Genomic DNA, 24,471 nt, shown 5'->3' with positions numbered 1-24,471 from the left:
TATAGTCTGTTAATACAACTCAAACAGCAAAACTCAGACTATATATTCCACTAAAAGGAACATTTTAGATGGGAAAGTGACTTAAAAAACAAAGGAGATTACACACTAAAAAAGTAAACCCATTTTTCTTTTCCTCTAGTTCTTTGTACTTGAATTTGTTCACTAACACCATAGCTAAAGGATGAGCTCCAGCTGATTATCTAGAAACCAAGTGATACCTGTTGAAAAGCAACTAATAGTTAATTTTCTCCATGTAAAGGTTTTCTTGCCATTCAAATTTCATCAGATTTTCCAGTGACTTTAGGCAAAAAGTTAGAGCTGAAATTTTCCCATCTTTCAGACATATCTCAATTACCATGACAAATAAGCTGAAATATGGGTAAATCCAAATAGATACAAAACAAAAAATTTCACCATGAGGGTGGTCAAAGAGAGGGTATGGAACCACCACCCTTGGAGATATTCAAAATGTGAATGGACAAGGACCTGAGCAGCCTTGGAAGCAGGGAATTGGACTCAATGACCCCTTCCAACTCTAACCATTCTGCAATTTATTTTTATTTTCATTCCTTCCTTTCTTTAAAACTCACTGGCCAGGCTGGACTAAGAGAGGTCTTTATTCTTTAGTTTAGAGGGCAGTGGTGAGTATTAGATATTTGGCAGCCTCAGCCACTGCTGTAACATTCCTGCTCATGGAAGCTGCTCCACACAAAGAAGTATTTAAACCCAACAGACTGGAGAGTGAAGCCTCAGGCTGAAACAGTGCTTAGGGTAAAGGTGGCTGTAAGATTAAAATTAGCAGGACTGACTGCAGTATCTGAAATGCTGGAGAAGGTTGCAAAATTTCTCCCTTCCCTTCTGCACTAATCCTGTTTTAAATGTTTCTTTAAATAGGTTGGCAGGGTCCTGGCACTGGCAACCCTCAGCAACCACAAAACTTGCTGACCTTCCTTCTGCCCCTGGCCCACCACACAGAGCTGGAGGTGGAATTTTGTACATTCTTCCCATTTCTGTGGCATTTCCTTCTGCTGCTGCATGAACTGCATTTGTCCACAGCTTAACAATTACCATTAAAGAGAGAGAACGTAACAAATAACAGAAGAAATAAAAGACACCCTCTCGTTCCCTTGAACTTAAACCAAATGGTGTGCAGATACACGTATGGATTCTCCAGAACAGTCAGGAAGGGTATATTTTGCTGCCATTAACTGGGTATAGTTTTTCAGAAAATATATTTCATGGAGAAAGATTTAGCCTGTCACCTTTTCACATTAAAAGCATCCAAACACAGTATGTTTAATTCACCAAACACTGGCTGTATGTTTGAGCAGACAAGGTAACAACTGAAAGAAATCACTTTCCCTTTTTCTGATGAAGAAAAATGAGATTTTAGATATAGTGGGCCTCATTTTCACCCATGTAATATATTATTATATTATATATAATTGTTTGGGTTGGAAGGGACAATAAAGATCCTCTAGTCCAATCCCATGCCATGGGCAGAAACACCTTCCACTAGACTAGGTTGCTCCAAGCCCCATCTAACCTGGTCTTGAACACATCCAGGGACAGAGCTGGACCTCTGGATATTTGCTGGATCTGCCTCTGACCCCAACCATGATCAATTATGGTCCAAAGCTCAAAATTTCTACTTGTTTTCAGATCTGGGAATAATGATACTTCTTTATTACGGATGGAAGTATTCTATGGGATAATGGGGGAACTTTTTTTTACCAATTGCAGCAAGACCTGAATTTCAGCAAAAGCAGAAATTAGATTAATTTCAATTTCAATAATTTTCACATCTAACATACAATAGGTATAATTTCCTAATAAGAGAAGAAAAAAGGAAATAATACAGTGACCTCTGGCCACTACACACCATTTCTATTAGAGGTGAAATCTACAAAATAAAGGTAATGTATAAGAACACCGTAATCAATTGCAATGCTTTAAACCGTACACATTTTTGTTTTCAAGACTGCCTTGTTGCCATCCTTTTCCAGATCACCCATTTATACTTTCAGATCCATGTTACCCATGCTGTTGGTCATCTTAGAGCCTGTTACATTGCAGTATTTTGTTAAACAGCCTAAACCAGTGAAAAAAGGATCAGACAATGCAGTGAGGCTCCTTTTGGGTAACTAAACATCAGCTGCAGAGGGCAGGGCATGGTAGGAAGGCTTTCTTCCTCCCTCCAACACTGCCCAGTTTGGAATGGTCTCTGGATCCTGAGGCAAGGCAGCTAATCACACTAAGTGTGTGTGTGTTTTAGAGGTGGAGGGCAGGGAAAGGCCCTGACAACAGTGGGATAAGAGTGTGAGGTGGTTCAAAACTTCTCAGCTGTCACACAGAGCTGTGTCAACTCTGAGACAAGACAGAAACTTCAAAAAAAAATTTTAAACATTTTTTAGGATTTAAAGATAAAGGAACAGCAAGACTTTCTGATTCCACTGCACAGAATCAGACAACGTTTTGGGTTGGAAGGGACCTTAAATATCATCTCATTCCAACCCCCCTACCATGGGCAGGGACACCTTTCACTATCCCAGGTTGCTCAGAGCCTCATCCAACCTGGCCTGGAATACTGACAGAGATGGGGCAGCCACAGCTTCTCTGGGCAACCTGTGCCAGGGCCACACCACCCTCACAGGGAAGAATTTCTTCTTAATATCCAATCTAAATCTACTCTGTCAGAGTGTATCTGTTTCCCCTCATACTCTCATTACAATTCCCGCTGAAAGAAGCCAGAAACCTTCTCTCCAAGGATGCTGTTGGCCAGGGAGGGGGGCAGAGAGAGAAGGTAAAGAAAACCACAAACCTACCCACTGTGGGGGCATTGGGGTGGGAGGAGTGGCTTGAAGCAGAGCTTTTGTTTCCCTCACCTAACATCTGACTTCCTGGCAGGGAGGGAGGGAGACCAAGGAGATTTACATTCCTGAAGCTGAGGCCAGCAAACAAAGCACACTATTAAAAAGCCCTATATTCTTCAGCAGGCACTTGTTTGGCTGGACTTCTGTTAATAGTGCTGTGTTTATTCTTGCACAGTGAATAAATTAAGGCAACGTTAAATGCTGTGAGCTTATGAACTCGCATGAGAGAGAATATAATTTCATTCAGTTTGTGGGAAAGAAAACTTTATCAACAAAGCATCAATATTTAACAGCATCTGTAAAATCCAAATTAGTTGTACTTGACCCATCAGACTAGATTTCACCCTGCATGCCACTCCCCAGCCTCAGTTCCAATGTTGACACTTTCTAAAATTCCAGGGACCACAACCAGTCACAGGAACTACCCTTTCTCTAGAGCTGTAACCAGGTTTAAGGAATCATAAGATGGTTTGGGTTGGAAGGGACCTTAAAGATCACATAGGTCTACACCCCTGCCATGGGCAGGGACAACTTCCACTATCCCAGCTTGCTCAGAGCCCCATCCAACCTGGCCTTGGACACTGCCAAGAATGGGGCAGCCCCAGCTGCTCTGAGAAACCTGTGCCAGGACCTCAGCCCCCTCACAGGGAAGAATTTCTTCCCAATATCCAATCTAAATCTGCTTTCTGTCAGCGTGAAGCCATTGCCCCTTGTCACTGCAGGCCCCTGTCAAGAGTCTCTCTCCATCTTTCCTGTAGGTTCCCTTCAGGCCACAATGGGGTGACCCCAAAGCCTTCTCTTCTCCAGGCAGAACAATACCAATTGCTCACACCCCCCACACACCACCTCTGCCCAAGCAGAAACATCAGCTGGAGATTTCCAGCCTGAAATCCCTGCTACAATTCCTCAGCCAGTTTTGCAGGTAGTGAGGTTGAAGTGCTGAGGAGCACAAGCATCCTTCACTGAATTTTACAACACATCTGAAGCATCCCCATCCAACAGCTTAATGGAAGTAAAGAGTCAGAACTTTGCAACTTGTCCAACTCTTAGTTCGCCTTTTCCAGGTAGCTAGGAAACCAGCATCCAGATTAGCTGGAGAGCAGATATATTCTAGGAAGTGCTACTACACTTAAGAAGCTATTTGTGTCTAGTTTAGCAAATACCTGTCTACAGGACTTGAATAGTGAGAAACTCACAACTACATTTCAGCCTCAGTCATTCTGGTATAAATCTAAACCTGGCACCCAGGAAATCACTCTGATTTACAACAGAGTACATGGAATCAGTTGTAACTGCTCAAGGGATGAAGGCTCAATTTACCACAAGAGTCATGTTAACACCACATGCTTCAGTAAATATTCAAAGCTACTTTCTTCCCTGAGCTGGTGACCATCTGCCTGCATCCACACCCTGTCTAAGGGAAACAAGAAACTTGTTTGTACTTGTAAAAGACAAGAAGAAAAAGGTTGATGCAGCAAAGGGGGTCACAGAGTTGGCCAAGGCAAACAGTTTCTTCACTAAATCAGCATTACTATCTGTACACAGAGCTGAAGGAACTTCCTCCTGGGAAGGGAAATAGCCTGGTGACACAGAGCTTTTGGAACACCAACAGAAAACATCTCCTCTGTCAGAAACAGCCAGGCTGGAGCATCTCCCTCCTCTGCTGACTCCCAAGTATATAAACTGCAACAAATTCACAAATACCATTGGGGAGGCAGTGCCCACAAAGGCTTTAGAACTGATGCTTCCCTGCTGGCACAATCAGAAAGGGAATTAGCTAATTCCTCATTCACTGAAACACACCCTTCCCAAGTAACATCATCATTTCTTGGGCAGTAATTCATACTTCAGCCTCAAGTGAGCTGATGTTTTCTTTGTTTGTCCACTTGATGTTTGGGGTGAGGGGAAGGGGAAGATGGTTATAAGTAGGTAGGTAGGTAGATAGGTAGATAGATAGGTAGATAGATAGATAGATAGATAGATAGATAGATAGATAGATAGATAACAGGTTTAGGTTGGATATCAGAAAAGGTTCTTCTCCTAGACAGTGCTGGGGCACTGAATAGGTTCTCCAGGGAATGGTCACAGTCCCAAGGCTGCCAGAGCTCCAGGAGCATTTGGACAATGCTCTCAGGCAAAGGGTGGGATTTTGGGGCTGTCCTGTGCAGCACCAGGAGTTGGACTCAGTGATCTTTGTGGGTCCCTTCCAAATCAGAATATTCTGTGATTTCTGTTCTTCTGCCAAAGAGCGGGCAAGTTGCCTTTCAGGTAGGGGAGAACTGAAATCAGAATGGCATCTTGCAGCACCAACCTTCTCTGCCATATCAGATGAAATGTTGCAGGTGTTGCTCGGAGTCTGCACTCTCTTGCAGTGCTTATTTTCACTGTGCAAAGCCCAGGAGTTGGCAAAATCATAACTGTTCCCCACCAGGGTCCCTGGGAATGAAGAAGAGGAGAAGCAACATGCTGTTTGAGAGGTTTTAGAAACAAACAGGCATTATTGACTGCTATTAAGGTGATAGTCTTCTGAAAGCTCTCTTTAAAAATATAAACTGTTGTATCAAATGGATTTTTATTCCAAACAGACTGTAGGAAAGCCACGATCAGTGATACAGATTTTGTTCTGCTAAGGAGGCCTCTACCCTCAAGGACAGACTAAAGCCTGCAGAAGGCAGGTCCCACCTCGCTCACACCTGCATGAATATGGTTGGAGCTGCTGCTGGTCAGCTAACATCCATAGGAGCCAAAGCATGCCTGCACATCATCTCACCACTTAAAAGTTGTCAATAAAACACAAAACATATTAGAGAGACAAACAAACCCATCTGCTTTCCCTAACTGAAGAAATCATTAGCACTCTTGATCCCAGCTAGCCTTGATTTTTCTCCTGTCCAAAACTAAATCTTGTGTGCAAAGAAGCTTAACATGCACCATTGTTGTTTGGGCCCATCCTCTTCCTGGGTAAGATGTCCTGAAACATGCTCCTCTGTCCCAGGACAAGCAGCTCCTGGCCCAGGCTTACCAAAATTTCCATCAATTTTGCATAAAAGCAAAGCTGAATGAGTTGGTATGGCTGTGACTTCCCAAGAGATGCAAACCACCTCTCTGCTGCTCTTGCTCCATCCTTCTGAAAAGGGGGATCCTCCCAGAGAGGGAAAGTTTCCTCCATTCTCTTTTGCCACCCATGACCTTGCTGGTTCCAGGACTACAGGACTGTCTCTGGCTTCCTATTATGGGTACCTGCTACTAAAAAGTTTTGCGACCCTTTTCTTAAATTTTTAAAAATTATTTTAAAAAAATTTTTAAACCCCATTGTGGCGCCTGTGAGAGTATCAATTGCCAGTATTAATGCATTCCCAAGACCTTATGCAGAGGATATATTGAAATACAAGCCTGGCTGTATCTGAAAACCAAAAGAAATTCTCCCCAAGTATACTATAGACTATTTAATAATACATACATGTATTGATAATAAAGATTCCATTGAGCTCCCTGTTTAGTACAAACTCAAGGAATATACAGACCACTAAAACTCTTCCTAAACTATGGGGTAGTCATGAAAACTGTACTCAGAATGCTAAGGCAGAGGTATTAAGACCTGTAGACTCTTTTTTAAACTAGGAATTAGGGGCTTTTAAAGGTAGCAAGTATCAGGCCCACAGGAGAGAGCAAAGGACTTCCAGGGAAAGAGGATAAAAGACAAAAAAATTTCATCTATGAAGCCAGGACTTGGAACAAGGACAGAAATGCAGCAGTAAGAAAAACACAACCCTTTCGTTTATCACATATTATAAACATTAAAGCAGCAATGCACACCAGTCTGAGGAGAAGCAAGATTCCCTTTTGTTTGCAGTAAGGCAGCCTTTCCCTAGCAGGTGTGTAACAGGAACTGACCTCTGCTCTGAAGCAGTGTTTCTCCAGCCCTGGATGCACATCCATGCCAGGATTCCTGCTGGCAACTACACAGGCTAATGTTTGAAGGTCAGGGCAACTGTTGGTCCTAAAATACTGGTCACTTGTTTTTTCATTTCTGTCCTTCCATTAATTTTTCTTCTTCTTTCTTTCTTTTTGCAATGCTTGCAAATTTTACCTCTTATGTGGTTCTCTTACGCAACATTTGCATTATGTGACTTTAATTCTTTCTTTGCTGTATTCTATGATTCACACTTCAAGTAAGTGAAGGGTCTGAAGAGCCAGTCATGTGAGAAGCAGCTGAGGGGCTCAGCCTGGAGAAAAGGAGGCTCAGTGGGGACCTTCTGGCTCTGCATAATTCCCTTACAGGAGGGGGCAGCCAGGTGGGAATCGGGCTCTTCCCTTGCTCCCAGGTAATAAGGGACAGGATGGGAAGAAATGGTCTCAAGCTCGACCAGGAGAGGTTCAAGTTGGACACCTGATAGAATTTCTTCATGGAGAGGATTGTCAAGCTTGGAACAGGCTGCTGAGCAGGGTGGTGGAGTCACCATCCCTTTAAGTGCTCAAGAAATGACCAGACATGGCACTCAGTGCTCTGGTTTAGTTGACAAGGTGGTGATCTCTCAAAAGTAGGAGTCAATAATCCTGGATGTCTTTTCCAAACTAAATGCTTCACTTATTTGATGAGGCTTCAGGAAGAAAAATGGGGAGGGAGAAATATCCCTAGCATGTCTGACTGCTATGAGTAGAGGGAAGAGCAGCTGCCAACACCCTTGGCCTTTCCCACCTGACACCTCCATTTCCTTCTGCTGAAGAGCTTGAGAAAGGAGAAGAGGAAAGGCAGTGAAAGGGACAACACAACATCCTAAAAAATAATCTGGGGTTTAAGTGGGCAGGTGATGCTGTCAACATAATCTGTCACTGCAATCCCACCACACAGCGGGACTGCCCTCATCTCTTGCACAGCAGAATTTTTTTTTTGCATCCTGTCCTTTCTGTGGTCACCTCTTCTTCCTGGAAGCACCCAAGCTTCTGCAGAAACAACTAAACAACTCCATCATAGGGCTCATCAGAGCCCTACACCCAGAAGCCCTCCATGCAGCCTGGGTGGGACTCTGGCTAAAGCACTGGTTTTGCCTAAGACTTGCAGGAAATCTGTTGAAAACAGAAGTTGTCACACAACATAATGAAAACAAAGGATTTGGACAGAAGTGCTTCAAGAAGGGATGATCACATGCCTGATACAGACCACAGTACAGATCCTAACAAGTAAACTGGCTGCTCAAAAGCTGAGACCCCCAGGCAGACAGCTGGGCTGGAATTTCCTTTTAGCATGCAAGATGGGTTCAGGAGGCATATATTAAAGACAGCACAAATCCCACCTGCCCCTAACGTCCCAGACACAACACGACACCCATGACCTTGCAGAGTCTTTGAGGAGAGGGCCACTCCCCCACCACCTGAGCAGCAGGCAGGGTCTCCAGGAGTGTCCTGCTGGACTATGCCTTTAGTGCTCCAATTGCTGCCCTCATGTCTGCCTCCCTTCAGAACAATTTTAAGATTGGTGATGGCCGCTCTACACAGCAATATCCTTGTTCACTATGATTATCTGAGCCTCCAATCACCATTTCTTTCTGAAATCTGAAACTGGCACCAGCTTGTTTACTTTTACACTGATGGTCAGGCAAGGAATAACCACCAGGAATAACCACCTCATGCTGTGGGCACGGAGTGGGAAGCAGGAACCCAGGAACCCTGACCTCCTTCCCTGGACCTCCTGCAGATTTCCAAATGGCCATAGGCCCATCAGATAACTCTCTCAGGCTCTGTTAACTCATCTATAAAAATAAATGCAGAAATTTGGTCAAGACACTACAGTCCTGTGAGTCTTAATTGGTAAATAGAGTCTCAGTTGCTAAATAACCAACTTTTACATGTTGGTTATTTATCAAGCAACTGCGGGGGGTAGAATGAGGGTGTTTTTTTTGTTTGTTGTTTTGGGGGCTTTTTTAACACACTTACATTATTCCAGACAGGCAAAACTATTGGTAAGGCTGCCCAAAAATTGATTCATACTTTGCAACAAATTAATGATATGAAATAACAAAGTCATGGGCTATAAAATCTTTCCTGCCTTCTCCAGTTTGATGAATGTACAATCAGTAATATTGAACAGGAGAGGGAAAGAACCCCCTCCAGAACTCTACAGCCTAGTGATGCAGCCACACATCTCACAACAGAAAGGTCTAACTTCAGTCCCAGACCTTGAATCAAGCACATGGGCTGAAGATGGCCGAATAGGTATCTGAGCATCTACAAAGAGCTCAGCTTCATTTTTCTGATATGAGCAAAGGCTGGCAACCAGTTAGAAGTGCATACTAAGGTCAGAAAGCAGAGCCTGATCAACTGGCAAGTCTTAGAAGCCTTCACAGAATGGCCATAAAGCACCAGACCTTATCTGCCAAGAAAGAGCAGAGAGGAAACCCTTCATTAGGGTCTAGGAGGAAAACAGACAAAAGACCAAGCAAAAACCCTAGAAAGCTTCCGAGACATTTCTTTTTATATTTTTGTTATGCTTAAATTGCGAGAACAAGCTCTCAAGCTTTGGCTTGGTTTTGTTTCCATATCCAATAAACAAGCAAGCCCATAGAATAAAATCAATGTTCTTTGTCAGTCTGGGCAGGACATGAGCACTTCTCCACAGGATGAGCTATTGTAGGAACCATGTCACTGGCAGTGACTCAGCACCCCAGCCTGTCTGAAGGGCTGTGGGTCTGCAACTTTGGGAAAAGGTTCTTCCCCCGTAGGGTGGTGGGGCACTGAACAGGCTCCCCTGGGAAATCATCACAGCCCCAAGGCTGCCAGACACATTTGGACAACACAGTGGGATTGTTGGGGTGTCCTGTGCAGGGCCAGGACTTGCTGATCCTTTCAACTTGCAGGGTCCCTTTCAACTCAGGATAGTCTATGAACTCCAAAACCTACTGGAGGGGCTTTTTTGGGGGGTTCAAGAACTTACACCTAAGGCCTTCAAAGCTCAGTCCCACCAGGGACAACACAACAGCAGGGTTACTTTAGCAGGGTATCAATTTTATTCTCATCATTTAGAGCTCCAGACCTCAATAGCTGAGCATCTGTTCCAGATTGCAAGGCAAGATGTATTCTATTGCCATCTGTATGGCAGTTGCCTGGTGACAAGTGGGCAATGCTCCTTATTTCTCCTCCTGAGTGATTATAATCAACAGGGGGACATCTGCTGATAAGGGGCTATTGAATGTCACCACATGACTGATAAGAACTGTAACACCCCATTGTGAGATGCTCCGCCCAGAGGGAGGAGCCAAGCAGTGCCATGCAGATATGACCTGCAAGGTTCTGACACCAGGACAGCCTTTGCTCCACTGGACTCCCCAGAGGAACAGCAGCTGCTTCTAATTCCACAGATCTGCGGAGGAAGAATACACCCCTTTCCTACAGGACCCCCCTGCTCCAACAGAACCACCCCTGACACTCCAGGAGGACTGCAGCCCTTTTCCAACTGGAGTGCTACCAACACCCTGACCCACAGGGTGTCAGGTCGTGTTCTGACTCAGACAGTGTTGTTCTGGTGTATTGCATTGTTGTATTTTATCATTTTATATTTTTTCCCCTTCCCTATTAAAGATCTGTTACTTCCTGCTCCCATATTTTTTGCCTGAGAGCCCCTTATTCATACCAATTCGGAGGGGTGGGAAGGGTTTGCATTCTCCATTTCAGGGGAGGCTCCTGTCTCCTTTAACAGGCACCTGTCTTTCCAAACCAAGACACTGCATCCAAAGTGTACACAGAAACAATGAGTGTTATCCTCTCATCAGATTCTCATCAGTTCTCCACTTCCACATTAAAAACACAGCAAGGAGTCATAAGAGCATCATGGCAATGCCACATTTGAATAAATTATAGAACAGGAGTATAAATATAGAGAAAAGAAAAGCAATTACAGTGTTCATTAAGTTTTAAACACCCTTCTGTCTGTGCCTTTGTTTACTTGCCGTAAGTGGTAATATCCACTCACAGAACAGGTGCTTTGCCCCTTTGTTCGCCACCACCCTAAAAACAATTCAGATGTAATCAAGGAAGTTCTAGATCATATTCCACTTTCTTAAGGGAAAAATCAGATTAACTGTGTTCTTAAACCACAATAATTTCTTTCCCTAAAATATGGAAAAATCATACTTTCATTTGTTTCCACTGCATGTTATTCTGAAGCTCAAAGATCTTAATGCATCTTTTACCAGTAAAAATCCATCCCAGAAATGTGATTTATCAGAACTGAGGCCCCAATCTGATAAGTTCCAGGTTTTAACAGGAAGCAGTGGACACACCAACAGGACAGTTCAGCCTGCTGGCAACCTTAAGGTAACCCTTCACTGCCCTCATATCACTAAGTCCTTACACCAAGCTCACATCCTGGGATAGGCTGACCTTCAGGAGATCTAACCAGCCTGAAAGGAGAACAGCTAAAAACTTCAGTGAAAAGAAAAGGGTGAAATGCTTCACAGGCTCCCAAGAGCCTGCTTTTTCTGTTTAAAAAATATTACCTCTCCCAGCTGTTTGTGTTGCCCCCTACCTGGAAGCTAAATTCAACAGTACATTACAAAGCAAACAAAAAAATGTGATCTGAATTATTCCATAACTGATTTGCTTGAAGCAAGTAAAGAAACGCTCCAGTGAACCCGCAGAGCTGCCAAAGAGACAAAAAGTGCATGGGTGTAGTGATGTCCCTCACTGATACAACAAATTTGAACATAATTCAGCCTAACTCCTTCTAAATTAGTTTAAATGAAAGGTCCTTTGTATCACTGGAAAAACTGGCAGAATTGCTGACACACAGTCCTATTCTTCAGGCTAAAATTACAGGTCTGTGTATCCACACAGGTGGATAAACATGAGGAGATCCCTGACTTCTGTAAGAGACACAGAAAACACATTTTCTCTGTCACCTCTATTATTTTACAACTCCTCCCAGCAGAGACCCTGTCATTGACTTTATTACGTTCCAAAATCTGTGGCTGTGAATGGACTGTTTTTTTTAAGAGGAAAGATACAGCCTCCAGCATGTAAAACAAATACTGCATGAAACACATTTAAACATGAGCAGCAGAGAGGCCTTTTTTACATTTGAATAATCTAAAGCATTACAGTCTCTTTTTTTGCTTCTGCTTTTTCTAGGGACCTTACTACTATTTACTGTCTCAAGAAAAAGCCATAAACTTCCTATCTCATCTCATTCACACATCAAGGAATCCAAGCCCTGGCAAGCAGTTTTGTGACCAGAGTTTGTTTCTTATTATTTACATTGCTGAAGAACAGATTAATCATTTTAACATACCATAAGATCTCCTTTTTTTTCTGTACACTGAAGTTATGCTTATGTGTCCTGAGTTCCACTAGGACACATCTCTGGAGCACTGCCAGGCTCCTTTCCAAGCTGCTTTGCCTCCCTTTATATCTTCGCTATCATTTATTTTTAATACACACTTCATGTTATCAATCTAATATATTAATGTACTAACTAACTTCAAACCTCTCCTCTTCAGGTAAGCACTCAGTTAAAAAACACTGAAATACCACAAATCAAGATCAATCCTTCAAAGTCTCATTCAGGGCTTTTCAGAAACTCTGAGTCTTCACACAAAGGTGTACTGAGCAGCAAAGGTGGTCTTGCCCCTCATTCTCACCAGGAACTGCTGTGATATAAGGTGTACCCCCATCCAACAGCCCTTATAGGTGGTGAAATGTCATTAAAAGGTAACCCCTTTATAGAACAGCAAACCTGCAAGCAGCAGAAATTTAATCTTCTGCTGATGCATCTTTCTATTCTTACACTATCTATTCTTATTACCTCTTGACTAATTCATTAAAAATTAGATGTTGAATCAATGGGTATTTCACACTGCTTTTTTATTTGGTCTTCTTCTAGCCAGTCTCCCCACATGAATTAACCTGTAGCTTTATCTTTGCATTTGAAAGTTTCCAGGTTTCTAAACATGCTACATTCAGATGCCTGGTCTTTCCTCAGGAATGAGATGTGACTGCCATTTCCTTTCAGGAGAAAGGAAGATGAAAGGACTTTGCTTTTCAACACACCAACTTGAGGTATCTGACAGGTTCTGCAGAAACATTTTTGCTGGATCAGCAACATCTTTGTTGAATCAGGAAAAGTGTGCAGAGCATCCATTAACATACAATCAGTTAGTGGTAACCTTACCTTCCCGAGTTCTGAAGTCATCCTCAAGGAATTTATTAAAATTGCCACACAACCCACAGGTCTTATTATAGTGCTTTTCTTGAAGGAGAATCTGAATATTTCCACTGGCATCAATCTTGACCACAAAGCCATGCTTATCACTGGCTATTTTATAATAACCTGCCTCCTTCTCTATAAATATACCATTGGAGGCAAAAGGTATGGAAACCCTGTGGAGAAAAAACAGGAAATTCTCAGCACGTGACTCACAAAAACCATCAGGTTGTTTTCTGCTTGAATAATAGTTCCTACGGGTACCTTTTTTCTTCCTGCATCGCAATTCCATCCAAAGAGAGGCGAAGACTGAAATATTCTCCAAGATACACAGAGAAACCAATTTTGTCCCCATCCTGGTAATCACCTGAGGAGATGAAATACAGCCAAATACTCTTAGTTCTAGGACTCAGGAAGACAATTTGTGGCCAGTAAAAACCTATTTCAAACTATGACCAACACAGAACAGGTATTACTGAATATAAAAACATCTACCAAAGCAGTTGGTATAAAAGTCACATACAGTTTTGGTGCATATATCATCACTTCTATGCCCAAGAATAACTCTGCAGAGGCCTATGCTAATTCCAAGGCCTTCTGTTCTAGAAGGTGGGATTTTTCTAACTGGTGGGGATTAGAACACAGATAAAATTTGTTCCAAAGGGTAGTATAGCTCTTATTCCTGGACTGAGCTTTAACTCAGCCACATCCCCCTGAAAAATACAAAATTAGTAAAGGTCTTCTTTTTAGCAGGAGTAGTAAGAAAATCCCTGCTTTTCAGCAGCTTATTTATGTATGAGCTACATTACCAAAGGATAACAGAAGCCCCAGAAGTAATCCCACTTACCAAAACCAGCCCAAAAAAAACCCCAATACAACCCACAGACAAAAAAAAAAACCCAACCAAGACCCCTTTTTATGCAGTGGTCCATCCTATCTGACAAAGGGGAGCTATTTGTCTTTTTTACAGTGATGGAACCCAGCATAGACTCACCTAAGAGGGTGAAGGAGTGCTTGTGACAGTCCCCAGCAAGGAGGTAGCTACAGTATCCAGCAAAATTGTACAAGGAACCATCAAATGTTTTGATGTGATCATTCCCAAAAAGGCTGCAACGAGCAACTGATGACTCCTGAGGTGAAGCTCTTGATAAACCTGAGTTTCAAAACACAACATTAACCTGCAATTTAAAGCAATTATTTTGCAGTTCAGGAATTTCTCTGCTGGAATTTATCCCCACTGATGTCCTGGTAAGCCTGGCATGGCAGTCCATAAGATCACAGCTTTTTTATTATTATTATATGCATTACTGAAATGCCTTTTTTTTTTTTCTTTATTTCCACCAGCCCAAACCTTGCATGGGTAATATAAGTTCTGATCCTTTGAGGAATGCAATGTGTTCATTTGTGCCTGCCTGCAACCCCACTGAAGTCTATAGGGCACTAGGAAAGCCCTATATCTTGTTCAGTCAAACATTCCTGACTACAGGGAATGTTTGGGACTCAACACAGTGCCTGTTTCAAGGTAAACAGACAAAAGGAATGACGATTGATGCCTTCAGCATGGTGAGAATAATCCCTGAGTCAGTACAAAAAGGGAAAGGGGGGCTCATATCTCACAAAAAAATAGTGAAAATGTATTCTAGTCCAAACCCGTTTTCTTACCTGTTATTACAGTGGCCAGCAGTAGGTTTGTTTGCAGTACTGTCAAGAGGAGCATCTGTTAAAAATCAAAGTGACAGCTTAGTATATTCTTAGAGACACAGTCTGTTTCACAGCTCCTCATCAATTTCTATCCTTTCTTTATAAGGAAAATTATTATTGAGGCTCTGCAACATTTCAGAAAGCCATAATCCATGCAGACAGTTGTGGTAATTCAGCTGCCTGCCATCCTGCTTTAACTAGATAATCAAGGAGAGTTATCAATTACTCTTTGCCTTCATTTTCACTTCTCATGGCATGGAAGTCAGCTACCTCCATGGGAAATGCAACCCAACACAGACACATATACCAATTCCCCTCAGCTAACACTCTGCACACAAAGCCCTTCAACATACAGCATTATTTCTCAGCCAGCCTGATGTGAAGATGCACCCCAGACTGGCTCAGCCAAGCTGGCTCCAGTAGAAATCACCTCTGCAGCACAAGATTTGCACCCTGCCCAAACATCCACAAAGGGAAAGAAAGAACATAGAAGTTCTGCACCAGCCAGCAGGTTTGTTGGCAGACCATTGTAAGCACATAATCCACTGATTTCAGGGTGATAACATGCTTGACATAAGGGGCAAGAAGGAAAGGAAGGAAATTGTGCAGAGATTAGAGAGCCAGGGTGAAAATTTTCATTCAACAAAATCAGTATTAGCATTGCTTCCTCCTTTCTACAACCACACTGTCAATCTTTGTTTTCTATATGTCTATAAACTACCTCCAGGATGACCAGGCCTTTAAAAATAATAATTAATAATAGGATAGGAGGGTCATGCAGATGGTGAACTACATGGGTTCAGTGACAAAACATCAACTGTTAAGTATGAAAGCTGCAGGGAGCTCCACCTAAGGGAATTAATTTCAGTAATCATATAAGCAACTAGAGAAGCTTAAATATACCAATGTTAATATATTAATGCCAGAAGACCAGACACCTTTTCCTAAAGGAACCGTCCAATTAAAGACCAGAATGCACTTTGCAAAGACAAATTGAGATATCAGATGTACACACACACTACTATTGCTGTTAGTTATGTAGGTCCAACTCTCAGCCACATAAATAAACACTGAGTTTGACTCATACACAAGACAGGAAAAGAAAGAATATTCTATTCTATAACTCATAATGCTGCAAATCCCAAACTGACATAAGGCTGCAAGACAGCTCAGAAGTACCAACTGCATGGGAAAAACACGACAAAGAATGGTGAAGGAAACAGTAGGCATTATTATTCTCAGAATACACACTTGCTACTGTATTTTTGGTGCATGCACAGTGCATGCAATTATTGTGGTGAATCAGATATTGCTGATCTTTGCTAACCCTTTTGTTTTACAAAGCAGGCAGAGAAAAAGGCAAGGTATAAATCCCTTCCCATCAGTCCCCATCCACCTCCCACTCCGTTCTGAACTGCAGGTGGAGTTTCCCCCAGTTCTAATGGAGCAGATGTCACTAACAAATCAGAATACAATCTAGTAGGATCTGCCAGTATAAAACCATCTAGTTTTATCACTGGCTTAATTAGACAATAATGTACCTTCTTCTGTGCGAGACTCCTCTTGCACATGAGCAAAAAACTCCTCCAGTTTCCACCTCTAGCCTAGAACACCATTGTTCCCCTGGTGCTTCAGAAGTTAAGACTGGAATTACTCTAGTCTGAAATCTCTTGTTTTTGTACAAGCCAGGAACTCTTGTCCATTTAAGAGGAAAGATAAAAATGTAGACGTCACATCCGCCTGATTCTCAAGACAATAGATGAAATTGCTATCGTGGAAATCAGGCACTCTTAATTACCAGGAAAGTACAATGAGGGGAAATAGTTTTAAAAACTGACAGATTAAGTCTTACACATACACACATGTGTATGCGTGACAAATCTCACTGGCTGAGCCAACAGGCAGCATATTTATTTGACAGAGCATTATTCAAAGGGAATAGTCAGATGCTCCTCACCTCAAAGGCCACAGAATCATTAAGCCTTTTTTCCTAAACAACTGCCTTAAAGGAGAAAGAAAAATTCAGTGCTAGTAATGCCCTGGGTTTATTCTCTAGGTGAAAAAATACTTTAATTTTGCCACTTTCTATCAGAGCAATACATTTGCTCCTTGAAATGTTCCTCTGGAACAGCACATCCTGCTCTGACTTGTTTGCAGAGCGTGCATCTATACAGCACTGAGCAAAAACACACAAAAACCAGAGTTTGCTAAGTGTTACTTGACTTTTCATGTCCCATTCCTCACATTTTCAATAACTTCTAGGATTAACAAAGGCCTTAGGAGGCAACACATTGCACTGACTGGGAATTTTTTTCTCCTCTTTGATCCAGCTGCCACATCTCAGCAGGTCCTTCCTAGCCCTGAGAGCCTGAACATAAGTGATTACAGACAGATGTTCCCTAAACCTTTCCTTATGGGAATGCCAGCAGTACTCAGGATAGGGGGAATTAGATCTTCTATCACCATGGTCTCTTGTCATCTTCTCTGTTCTAATCCTTTCATTTCCTGAGCCCCAAATAAGTAATTTCATTTGGCAACTTCCTCTTGCAGATCTAAATCCAGCAGGGCTTTAATTTGCACTTTTTTGTTTGGCACATAAGGAAGGTAGAGTGAGATTACCTGGGAAAATTCCTTAAAAATAAGAACAGTGGTCAGATAAGCCAGACTTTGTGACGCTTCTTAAGTGTGTTAATAACCTTGGGGAACATAACAAACAGAATTAATTGAGATAGACACATAAGGAACAAACTTCCTTTTTTCATCCTGGCCCTTTTTTCTCCCCCAAAAAATAAGGAAGTGGTAATTAAAGAGTGCATTTATTGACTGATATTGTACAATGTCGTGAAGCTTGGGCATTTCCGACATGTAATTTTCCAAACAATACGCCTGAGACACTGGAGAAAATATATTAACAGCTCTGAAGTGTTGCCAAATAAACATCTACAGTCCATTCTCATAAACAGGACAGGAAGGACTTCTGAGAAAAATTATCCATAATACATTAGTTTTCATAGCTTTGTTCAAATACCAGGCTGCATGCAACAAGTCCTGGCCCTGCTACAAGTATGTTTGAATTGACGGATTCTATCGGGGCAAAGTCAATTTGCATGAGAATCACCTAATTTCTGCAGGCAACTGCACTGATTGATTTTATGGGATCTAAAAAAAGTGTTCCCAGAGTTATGAGTAGGAAAGGTACCTATTTTTTTTAAAGGTTGCAAAGTTCACAGGTTGGGCCAGTTGCTGCCAGGGTGGAGTTCTGTTTGTTGTTGATAGTTTCATGTTGTAATCACCTGTTAATAGGTTTTCATTAACTACCTGTTGTTAATGGTTGAGAATTCCCCTTTTTGATGAGTACCACCCTGCTGCTGCCTGGAGGATGGCACCCCCATCCCCCCCACCCCGGACAGTGAAGAGGATGGGCCAACAGGAATGGCATGCAAATGAGGAAATCCCTCACCAAACCTAGCAAAAACCCCTAAAAACCACGAGCCAATACAGAATTAAGAGATCAAAGTGATGTCTAGATGTGAGGAATAGAATCCAGTATCCGCTGAGACCCTTTTTACCTTTCACCCTAACCTAAAAGATGTGGGCTAGAAAGAGGAGCCTGACTGTCAAACCAAAAAGGAGTCTTCTGGGGCTTTCATAAGGCTGGAAGCCTCAGTTTTGCCTGCAGACCAGCAGACAAAGCTGCACTTTTCTTCCTCCTCTGTGCCACCCCTGGAAATAGCCACAGTGTGACTGTGACCTGTCAATTCTTCCCACCCAAGCTGATTTTTAATAAAGGCATTAAAAAAGAGAAAGATCTTCTGCCCTATTTATTTCACCAGCATGTGGAGTAAACAGAAACCTCAAATGCCACACGAAAAAGTCAAATGAAGGAAGGTGCACTCAAATGTTGGAAAATTATGATCAGAGGTAGGAAGCAACTTCTTTGTGAGAAGAGGAAATTTCCAGTCTTGGAATATCAGAGGAATTCTAGGAGGTCCTTGTGTGTCCTATTACAAGTAGTACAGAGAAGGTAGCATTATAAATGATCAGTGAGAAAGCCAAATTAATAATAATAGCGAATGATTTTATTTTCGCCACCAAGATACAGTCCTCAATAGCCACAGTCAAAGAGACAGCATCGAGCCCGGGATCAGCGCTGGGTGAACCCAGACCCGACCTCTGTCGCATGGAACCTCCCTGTGTTCACCAACACCGTCTCCGGAGGGGCGGTTTTATACAGTTTGTTATGCCCGAGGCAGAGGTGCCCCCATTTCTTTTGTTACCCCACATATGTATGAAGTTTCTTTTTTCTGTGCAGGGTTGGACAGTTGCTGTTTCTTGGGAGGTGGCGGGAATTGATCAGGTCAGGAGAAGTCGGGTATTCAGATGTCTGTTTTTGATGACTTCCATTATCTTGATTGATGATACTTGTTATGAACAAGAAAAAGGTTATCCATTTTTTAGATTGCAAAGTTTACAACTAGAACCCAGAACTTCCAAGTGGGAGTCCGATTGAAAGTTTGTAATTTCAAGTTGTTGTAATGTTCTGTAACGATGTACTTTTTGCTGCCTGTTCTCAGTGACTGCGGGGCCGCCCAGGAGTGGTGGGGCCTGACCCCCCACCTTCGGCGCGGTCCCGCCGGGGCTGAGGACGATGTGGAAGTGGCCCCTCCCCAGCGCAGGTCCCGGCGGGGCCGGGGCAGCCCCCGCGGGTGGTGTCAGCGGGAAGCAGCCCGTCCGGGAGCGTCCCGGGAGCGGCGGGCTGCCCCCGACATGGGGCACGGGTACCAAGGGGGAGGGGGCACTCCGGGGGTGACAAAGGGGGGGGAAGAGACTGACCCCAGTCCCTTCCCAGCAGAGACAGCTGCAGGGCGTAGCCCACTGTCTCCCAAGTGCTGGCAGCGCTGACAGATTGATATGCTAATGTAGTCATTAACGCTGTATTGTACCTGCATCACCTTGCCTGAGACGACTGTTTCTCGAGGGGATGGGAGGGGAATATCCAAACATGTAAATGAATCCTATACCCAAGGTGCAACAGGGGTGAAAACCCCCAAACTCGTCTAATAAACCCCCAAAAACAACGAGCCAACTCAATTAAGAGTAGAGCGGGGTCGGGATATCAAGGACAGAGTTCCGAGCCTGCAGGAATGCTGGAAGCCTCGGTCGCCCCTCACCCTAGTTGCAGAAGACCACAGCGCGAGTGAGGACCCCGGGACTGGCCAGCAAAAACCCGGGTATTACCCTAGCATTCTCGTGAGGACGGGATCTCCAGCTCTGCCCCTCAGGGGACAAAGTTGCTGCACATCCCTCCTCCTCTGAGTCTCCCTGGGAACAGCGACAGGAGCCCCTATCCTGAGCTGATCACTTTTAATGAAGGCATCAAAAGGAGAACTGTCTCCTGCCCATTTATTACAATACTTATCAAGTGCTGATCGTCCTTGGGTGTTCCCAGGTGGTTCCAGGAGAAGCCCATCTCTGCAGCAGCCACGTCCTTTTGCTTGCTAATGTGGTATTCTTTCCTGCTGCCACCAGGAGTTTTGCAACTTCTGTGTGGTAATCTGTCTCTGGGCTGTCCATGGTCTGAGGCTCATTGGATGTTTAATTTATTTTACAATTTTTATTTTTATACATCTTCCACACATCAATTACTTTACTTTCCAAGCATGAATTACTTTACATTACATATTACAGTAGGAAATCAGTGCTCCTCTCTTCTCCCATGGTAAAGGCTGGGAGCAAGCAATGAAATCCTCAGGAGGTTGTTGCCTTTAAAGCACAGAACTGGAAGGTCTCAGCACAGGTCACTGTCAAGGAGGAGTCAGACAAACTAATGAAGGCCTCCTGCATCACAGGGATCCAGTGATGAATCAAAGCTTTTGGCTTAGAAAGTCTTTACCCTGCTGTGTCTTAGAAGCAGAAATCCCATCCTTTAATGTTACACTTCATTTCTTACTTCTCCTTTCCTAAGCAACTGCTGCTAGCCACCAAAATCCTACTTTTTGGTCAAAACCCAAAAAACAAACCAACAAAAAACACCCAAATAAAATAAAATCAACTAGACAGCTTTCTTTATCCTATCCAAGTCTGCAAGAAGATATGTTTCAGTGTTTTTCCACAGGTGAGATTCAAATTTACTTTCCCATTACAGACCCAACAGTGAAACAAAGCAAAAGGACCAGGAGAGGGGCCAAAAAAACCCAACAAACCAAAACCAAAAAAAAAGGGAAGGGAAGGGAAGGGAAGGGAAGGGAAGGGAAGGGAAGGGAAGGGAAGGGAAGGGAAGGGAAGGGAAGGGAAGGGAAGGGAAGGGAAGGGAAGGGAAGGGAAGGGAAAGGGGAGGGAAGGGAAGGGAAAGGGGAGGGGAAAGGGGAGGGGAAAGGGCTACAGCTCCAGTTCCTATGAATTGCAGGGGCTTTAGTGCATTTTGGGAGTCATCAGTGCTCAGCTCCTTTTCCTGGCACAGTTATTGATCATGGGTTTAAAGACACCCCTCAGAAAGGATGGAAGGCACTAATGACCCTCACTTGGCATTTGAAAGCCCCCAGCCTCCCCACAGGCTGGGAAGATCACACAGCAAAGCCAACACTTGAACACTCTCCCTTCCTCAGGGAAGGACATTATCCAAGATAATCCTTTTTACCAATTTAAGTCCTTCCCTGGTGGCAAGCTCATGGGGATTTCCAATGTCACAGTCCTTCCTGGGGTTATGACTGGAGTCAGCCGAGCTGCAAGGACCACAGGCTGCAGCAGGTGAAGCAATGCTCTTGGCTGCTGCACTTCAGGCTCCAAACCTGCCAGGTGGCATCCCAACCTGGAGTTCATGAGCCAAGGTGCATCCTGCAAGCCCTGCAGTCTGCAGCATCACATCAAAGCGAAATACCCCTCCTCTACATGCAGGGAATAAGGACACTAGAGCTGCACAACATAATTTTCAGCTAGTGCCAGCTAGTACTGCTCTGCTGAAGTCAGTGGCACTACTCTGTGCTGGCTGAAGAGCCAAAAGCCTACACATTTGCATTACATTACAAAGAGCCTCCAGAAATTAAACAGAAGGGCGGGGAGAAGATGATTTTTTGCCTGGTTTGTGGGTAATTTTCTCATTATGTAAGCGAGGTATCACCTCACCAAGATGCACCCAACTTGTACACAGCAACTACGCAGCATTCCCAGGAAGGGCGTGTGCTCCTGTGGCAGAACAGCATCGCCCACTTCCAGCCTCCTCCTGGAAGAGCTTGAAGACAGGCGGTCACTGCTCTCTCTCTTTTGCTTGTTAATGTCTTGTACCTCCACCCCAGGCTGAAATTCCCTGCATACAGAGAGCCAGCCAAGGCCAGTTCAATGATTACCTCCACCACCCCTGGAATGCTGTTTTTCCTATTTTTCCCACCCACTCCCAACTAGTTAAAACACCATAATCTTATTGCTTTATAGGGTGTATTTATAGGCACAAGATTTTGTAAGCAGGATATCCAATACATGCATGTTATTCACAATTACCCCATGGGACGTTTTGGAACATGTTCTGGAGAGAGCAAAACATTTCAGCATCTTTGTCATAATTTAACATCAGCACTGACATCAGACACCAACCACTCAACCACCACAAAAGAGCCATCAGGCTGCTGAAGGGAAAAAAAAAAAAAAACAAAACAAAAACAAAACAAAACATAAAATGCAAAGGAGTTTTTCCATTAATATAATAAGAGAAAATGAGAGCCTGTATTATGCAGTGTGATATCAGTTTTCCAACTCCATGTTTTAAAAGCAGTCCATCCCTCCCCTTGGGATTAAATTTGTCCAAATGCATGGCTGCTGAAATGTCTTTAGCTGAAACCATGTAAATAATGAGTAGTCAACACTTCTGGGCTGCAGGTCTGTATAACAGTTGCAGTAAAAAATCACCTAGTGACTCTGTAGATTCAGTAGAACAATTAATTACTAAATGAGCCAGCCACCCTCAGATACACAGAGAGAGCTCCAAATCTCAGATAAGAAAAATGTCCTCGGATGGTCTTTTAACTTTTAATCTGAGGTTTAATCAAGCATGATGAATACATGCATGTGCAGATATACACCAATACCTGCACCCACCTGCATATTTCCACTAAATAAATTTGTCCTGACAGGAAAATACTAATATACTGAGAAAGGAGGAAAAATAAACAGGAACAGCCAAAAGATGCAAAATATCCTCTTAGTGTGGGGAGACAGAAGAAAATAAATAGACTGAATAATTTCTTCTCATGTGTGTTTTTAGCAAAAAAACCAAAGTTCTGATTTTGAATCATCCATCTCATAAGTGCCTGTGATTCTAATCCTAAATCACAACTGATCATCCAAATGAATCCAGGAATTTCAGCAGTTTTGGCAACTGCAACAAGAGCAACAGTTTCCCAGATGTGAATTAAAAAGCCTGAGTGGTTATTTTTACAGAGCAAGGCTTTGCCATTACAGAAGGGAGCAAACACAGACCCCGTGCTGCTGCTTTGAGAAGCAATTTCACCCCTCTCCCCTTCATGCAGTAAGCCAGAAACAATACTTTGTATATTTGCATCACAAGCATTTAAGCAAGGGTGAAATAAATAGGGCAGGAGATCTTTCTCCTTTTAATGCCTTTATTAAAAGTGATCAGCTCAAGGTTGGGAGGCCCAACAGGTCGGCGGTGTCACTGTTGTCACTCCCCGGAGTGACTGGGAGGAGGAGGCCGAAAATGCAGCTCTGTCCACTAGAGGGCAGAGCTGGGGGGTCCCCTCCTCACAAGAGCAGGCAGGGGTATATACACCCCCAGATCCTGCTTTTCGAGGTTTCAGTCTTGGTCCTGGCTCCGACTGAATCTTAGGTTGTGGTGAGGTGCCATTAAGGTTTTCAGAATCTCTGCCGGCTCCGGAACTTCACCCCTGGTGACTGTGTTCACAGGGGTTCCAGGATGAGGGAAGAGACAAGAAAGTTGACTCCAAGTTCAGAAGGCTGATTTATTATTTTATTATATATATTATGTTAAAAAGTATACTAAAAGAATAGAAGCAAGGACTTCATCAGAAGACTTAGCTAAGAATAGAAAAAGAATGAATTACAAAGGTTCAGACTGACCGAAACAGTCTGAGACAGGTTGACTGTGATTGGCCATTAATTAGAAACAACCAGATGAGACCAATCACAGATCCACCTGTTGCATTCCACAGCAGCAAACAATCATAGTTTACATTTTGTTCCTGAGGCCTCTCAGCTTCTCAAGAGGAAAAATCCTAAGGAAAGGATTTTTCATAAAATATCATGGCTACATTCCCTGATGTCCAGACACTACTTTGATCTCTAAATTCCATATTGGCTCACCGGTTTAGGGGTTTATTGGCTCCGTTTCGTGGGGGGCTTGCCCCGTTGCAGCTTGGCTCTAAACTTATTTGCATACCAACTCCGAGGTCCCCTCCCCTCCACCATCGGAGAAAAGCCATTACCTGTCTCAGGCAAGGTGATACAATAGGGAGTTAACGACCACATTTGCGTGTCAATCTGTCGGGGTGCCATCTCCCGGGAAACAGCAGAGCAGGGCTACGCCCGGCAGCTGCCCCTGCGGGAAAGGCGACTCGGGCCGGCCCCTGCCTCTAGGACCCCCCGTGCTACCCCCGCAGTGAAATAAATGGGCAGGAGATCTTTCTCCCTTCGATGTCTTTATTAAAAGTGATCAGCTCAGGATGGGGGCACCCA

At 43.4% G+C, this 24,471-nt stretch overlaps 1 protein-coding gene across 1 annotated transcript in view; it reads right to left on the bottom strand.

The window, feature by feature from the left end:
* The window catches only part of VWF (von Willebrand factor), a 119,549-nt gene extending 103,110 nt beyond the window's left edge, over positions 1 to 16,439 (bottom strand). The window contains exons 1-6 of the mRNA XM_084205314.1: positions 16,311 to 16,439; positions 14,731 to 14,785; positions 14,063 to 14,221; positions 13,333 to 13,435; positions 13,036 to 13,244; positions 5,185 to 5,309 (exon numbers count right to left, since the gene is read on the bottom strand). Coding sequence (XP_084061440.1) covers positions 5,185 to 5,309; positions 13,036 to 13,244; positions 13,333 to 13,435; positions 14,063 to 14,221; positions 14,731 to 14,785; positions 16,311 to 16,340 — 681 coding nt within the window. The 5' untranslated portion in view covers positions 16,341 to 16,439. The remainder of the gene's footprint in view (positions 1 to 5,184; positions 5,310 to 13,035; positions 13,245 to 13,332; positions 13,436 to 14,062; positions 14,222 to 14,730; positions 14,786 to 16,310) is intronic.
* Positions 16,440 to 24,471: the final 8,032 nt, after the last annotated feature.

This window comes from Fringilla coelebs, assembly GCF_963513975.1.
Source record: "Fringilla coelebs genome assembly, chromosome: 5".
NCBI lineage: Eukaryota > Metazoa > Chordata > Aves > Passeriformes > Fringillidae > Fringilla > Fringilla coelebs.
Note: the sequence above shows the minus strand (reverse complement) of the source record. Positions and strands in the feature narration are given on the sequence as shown.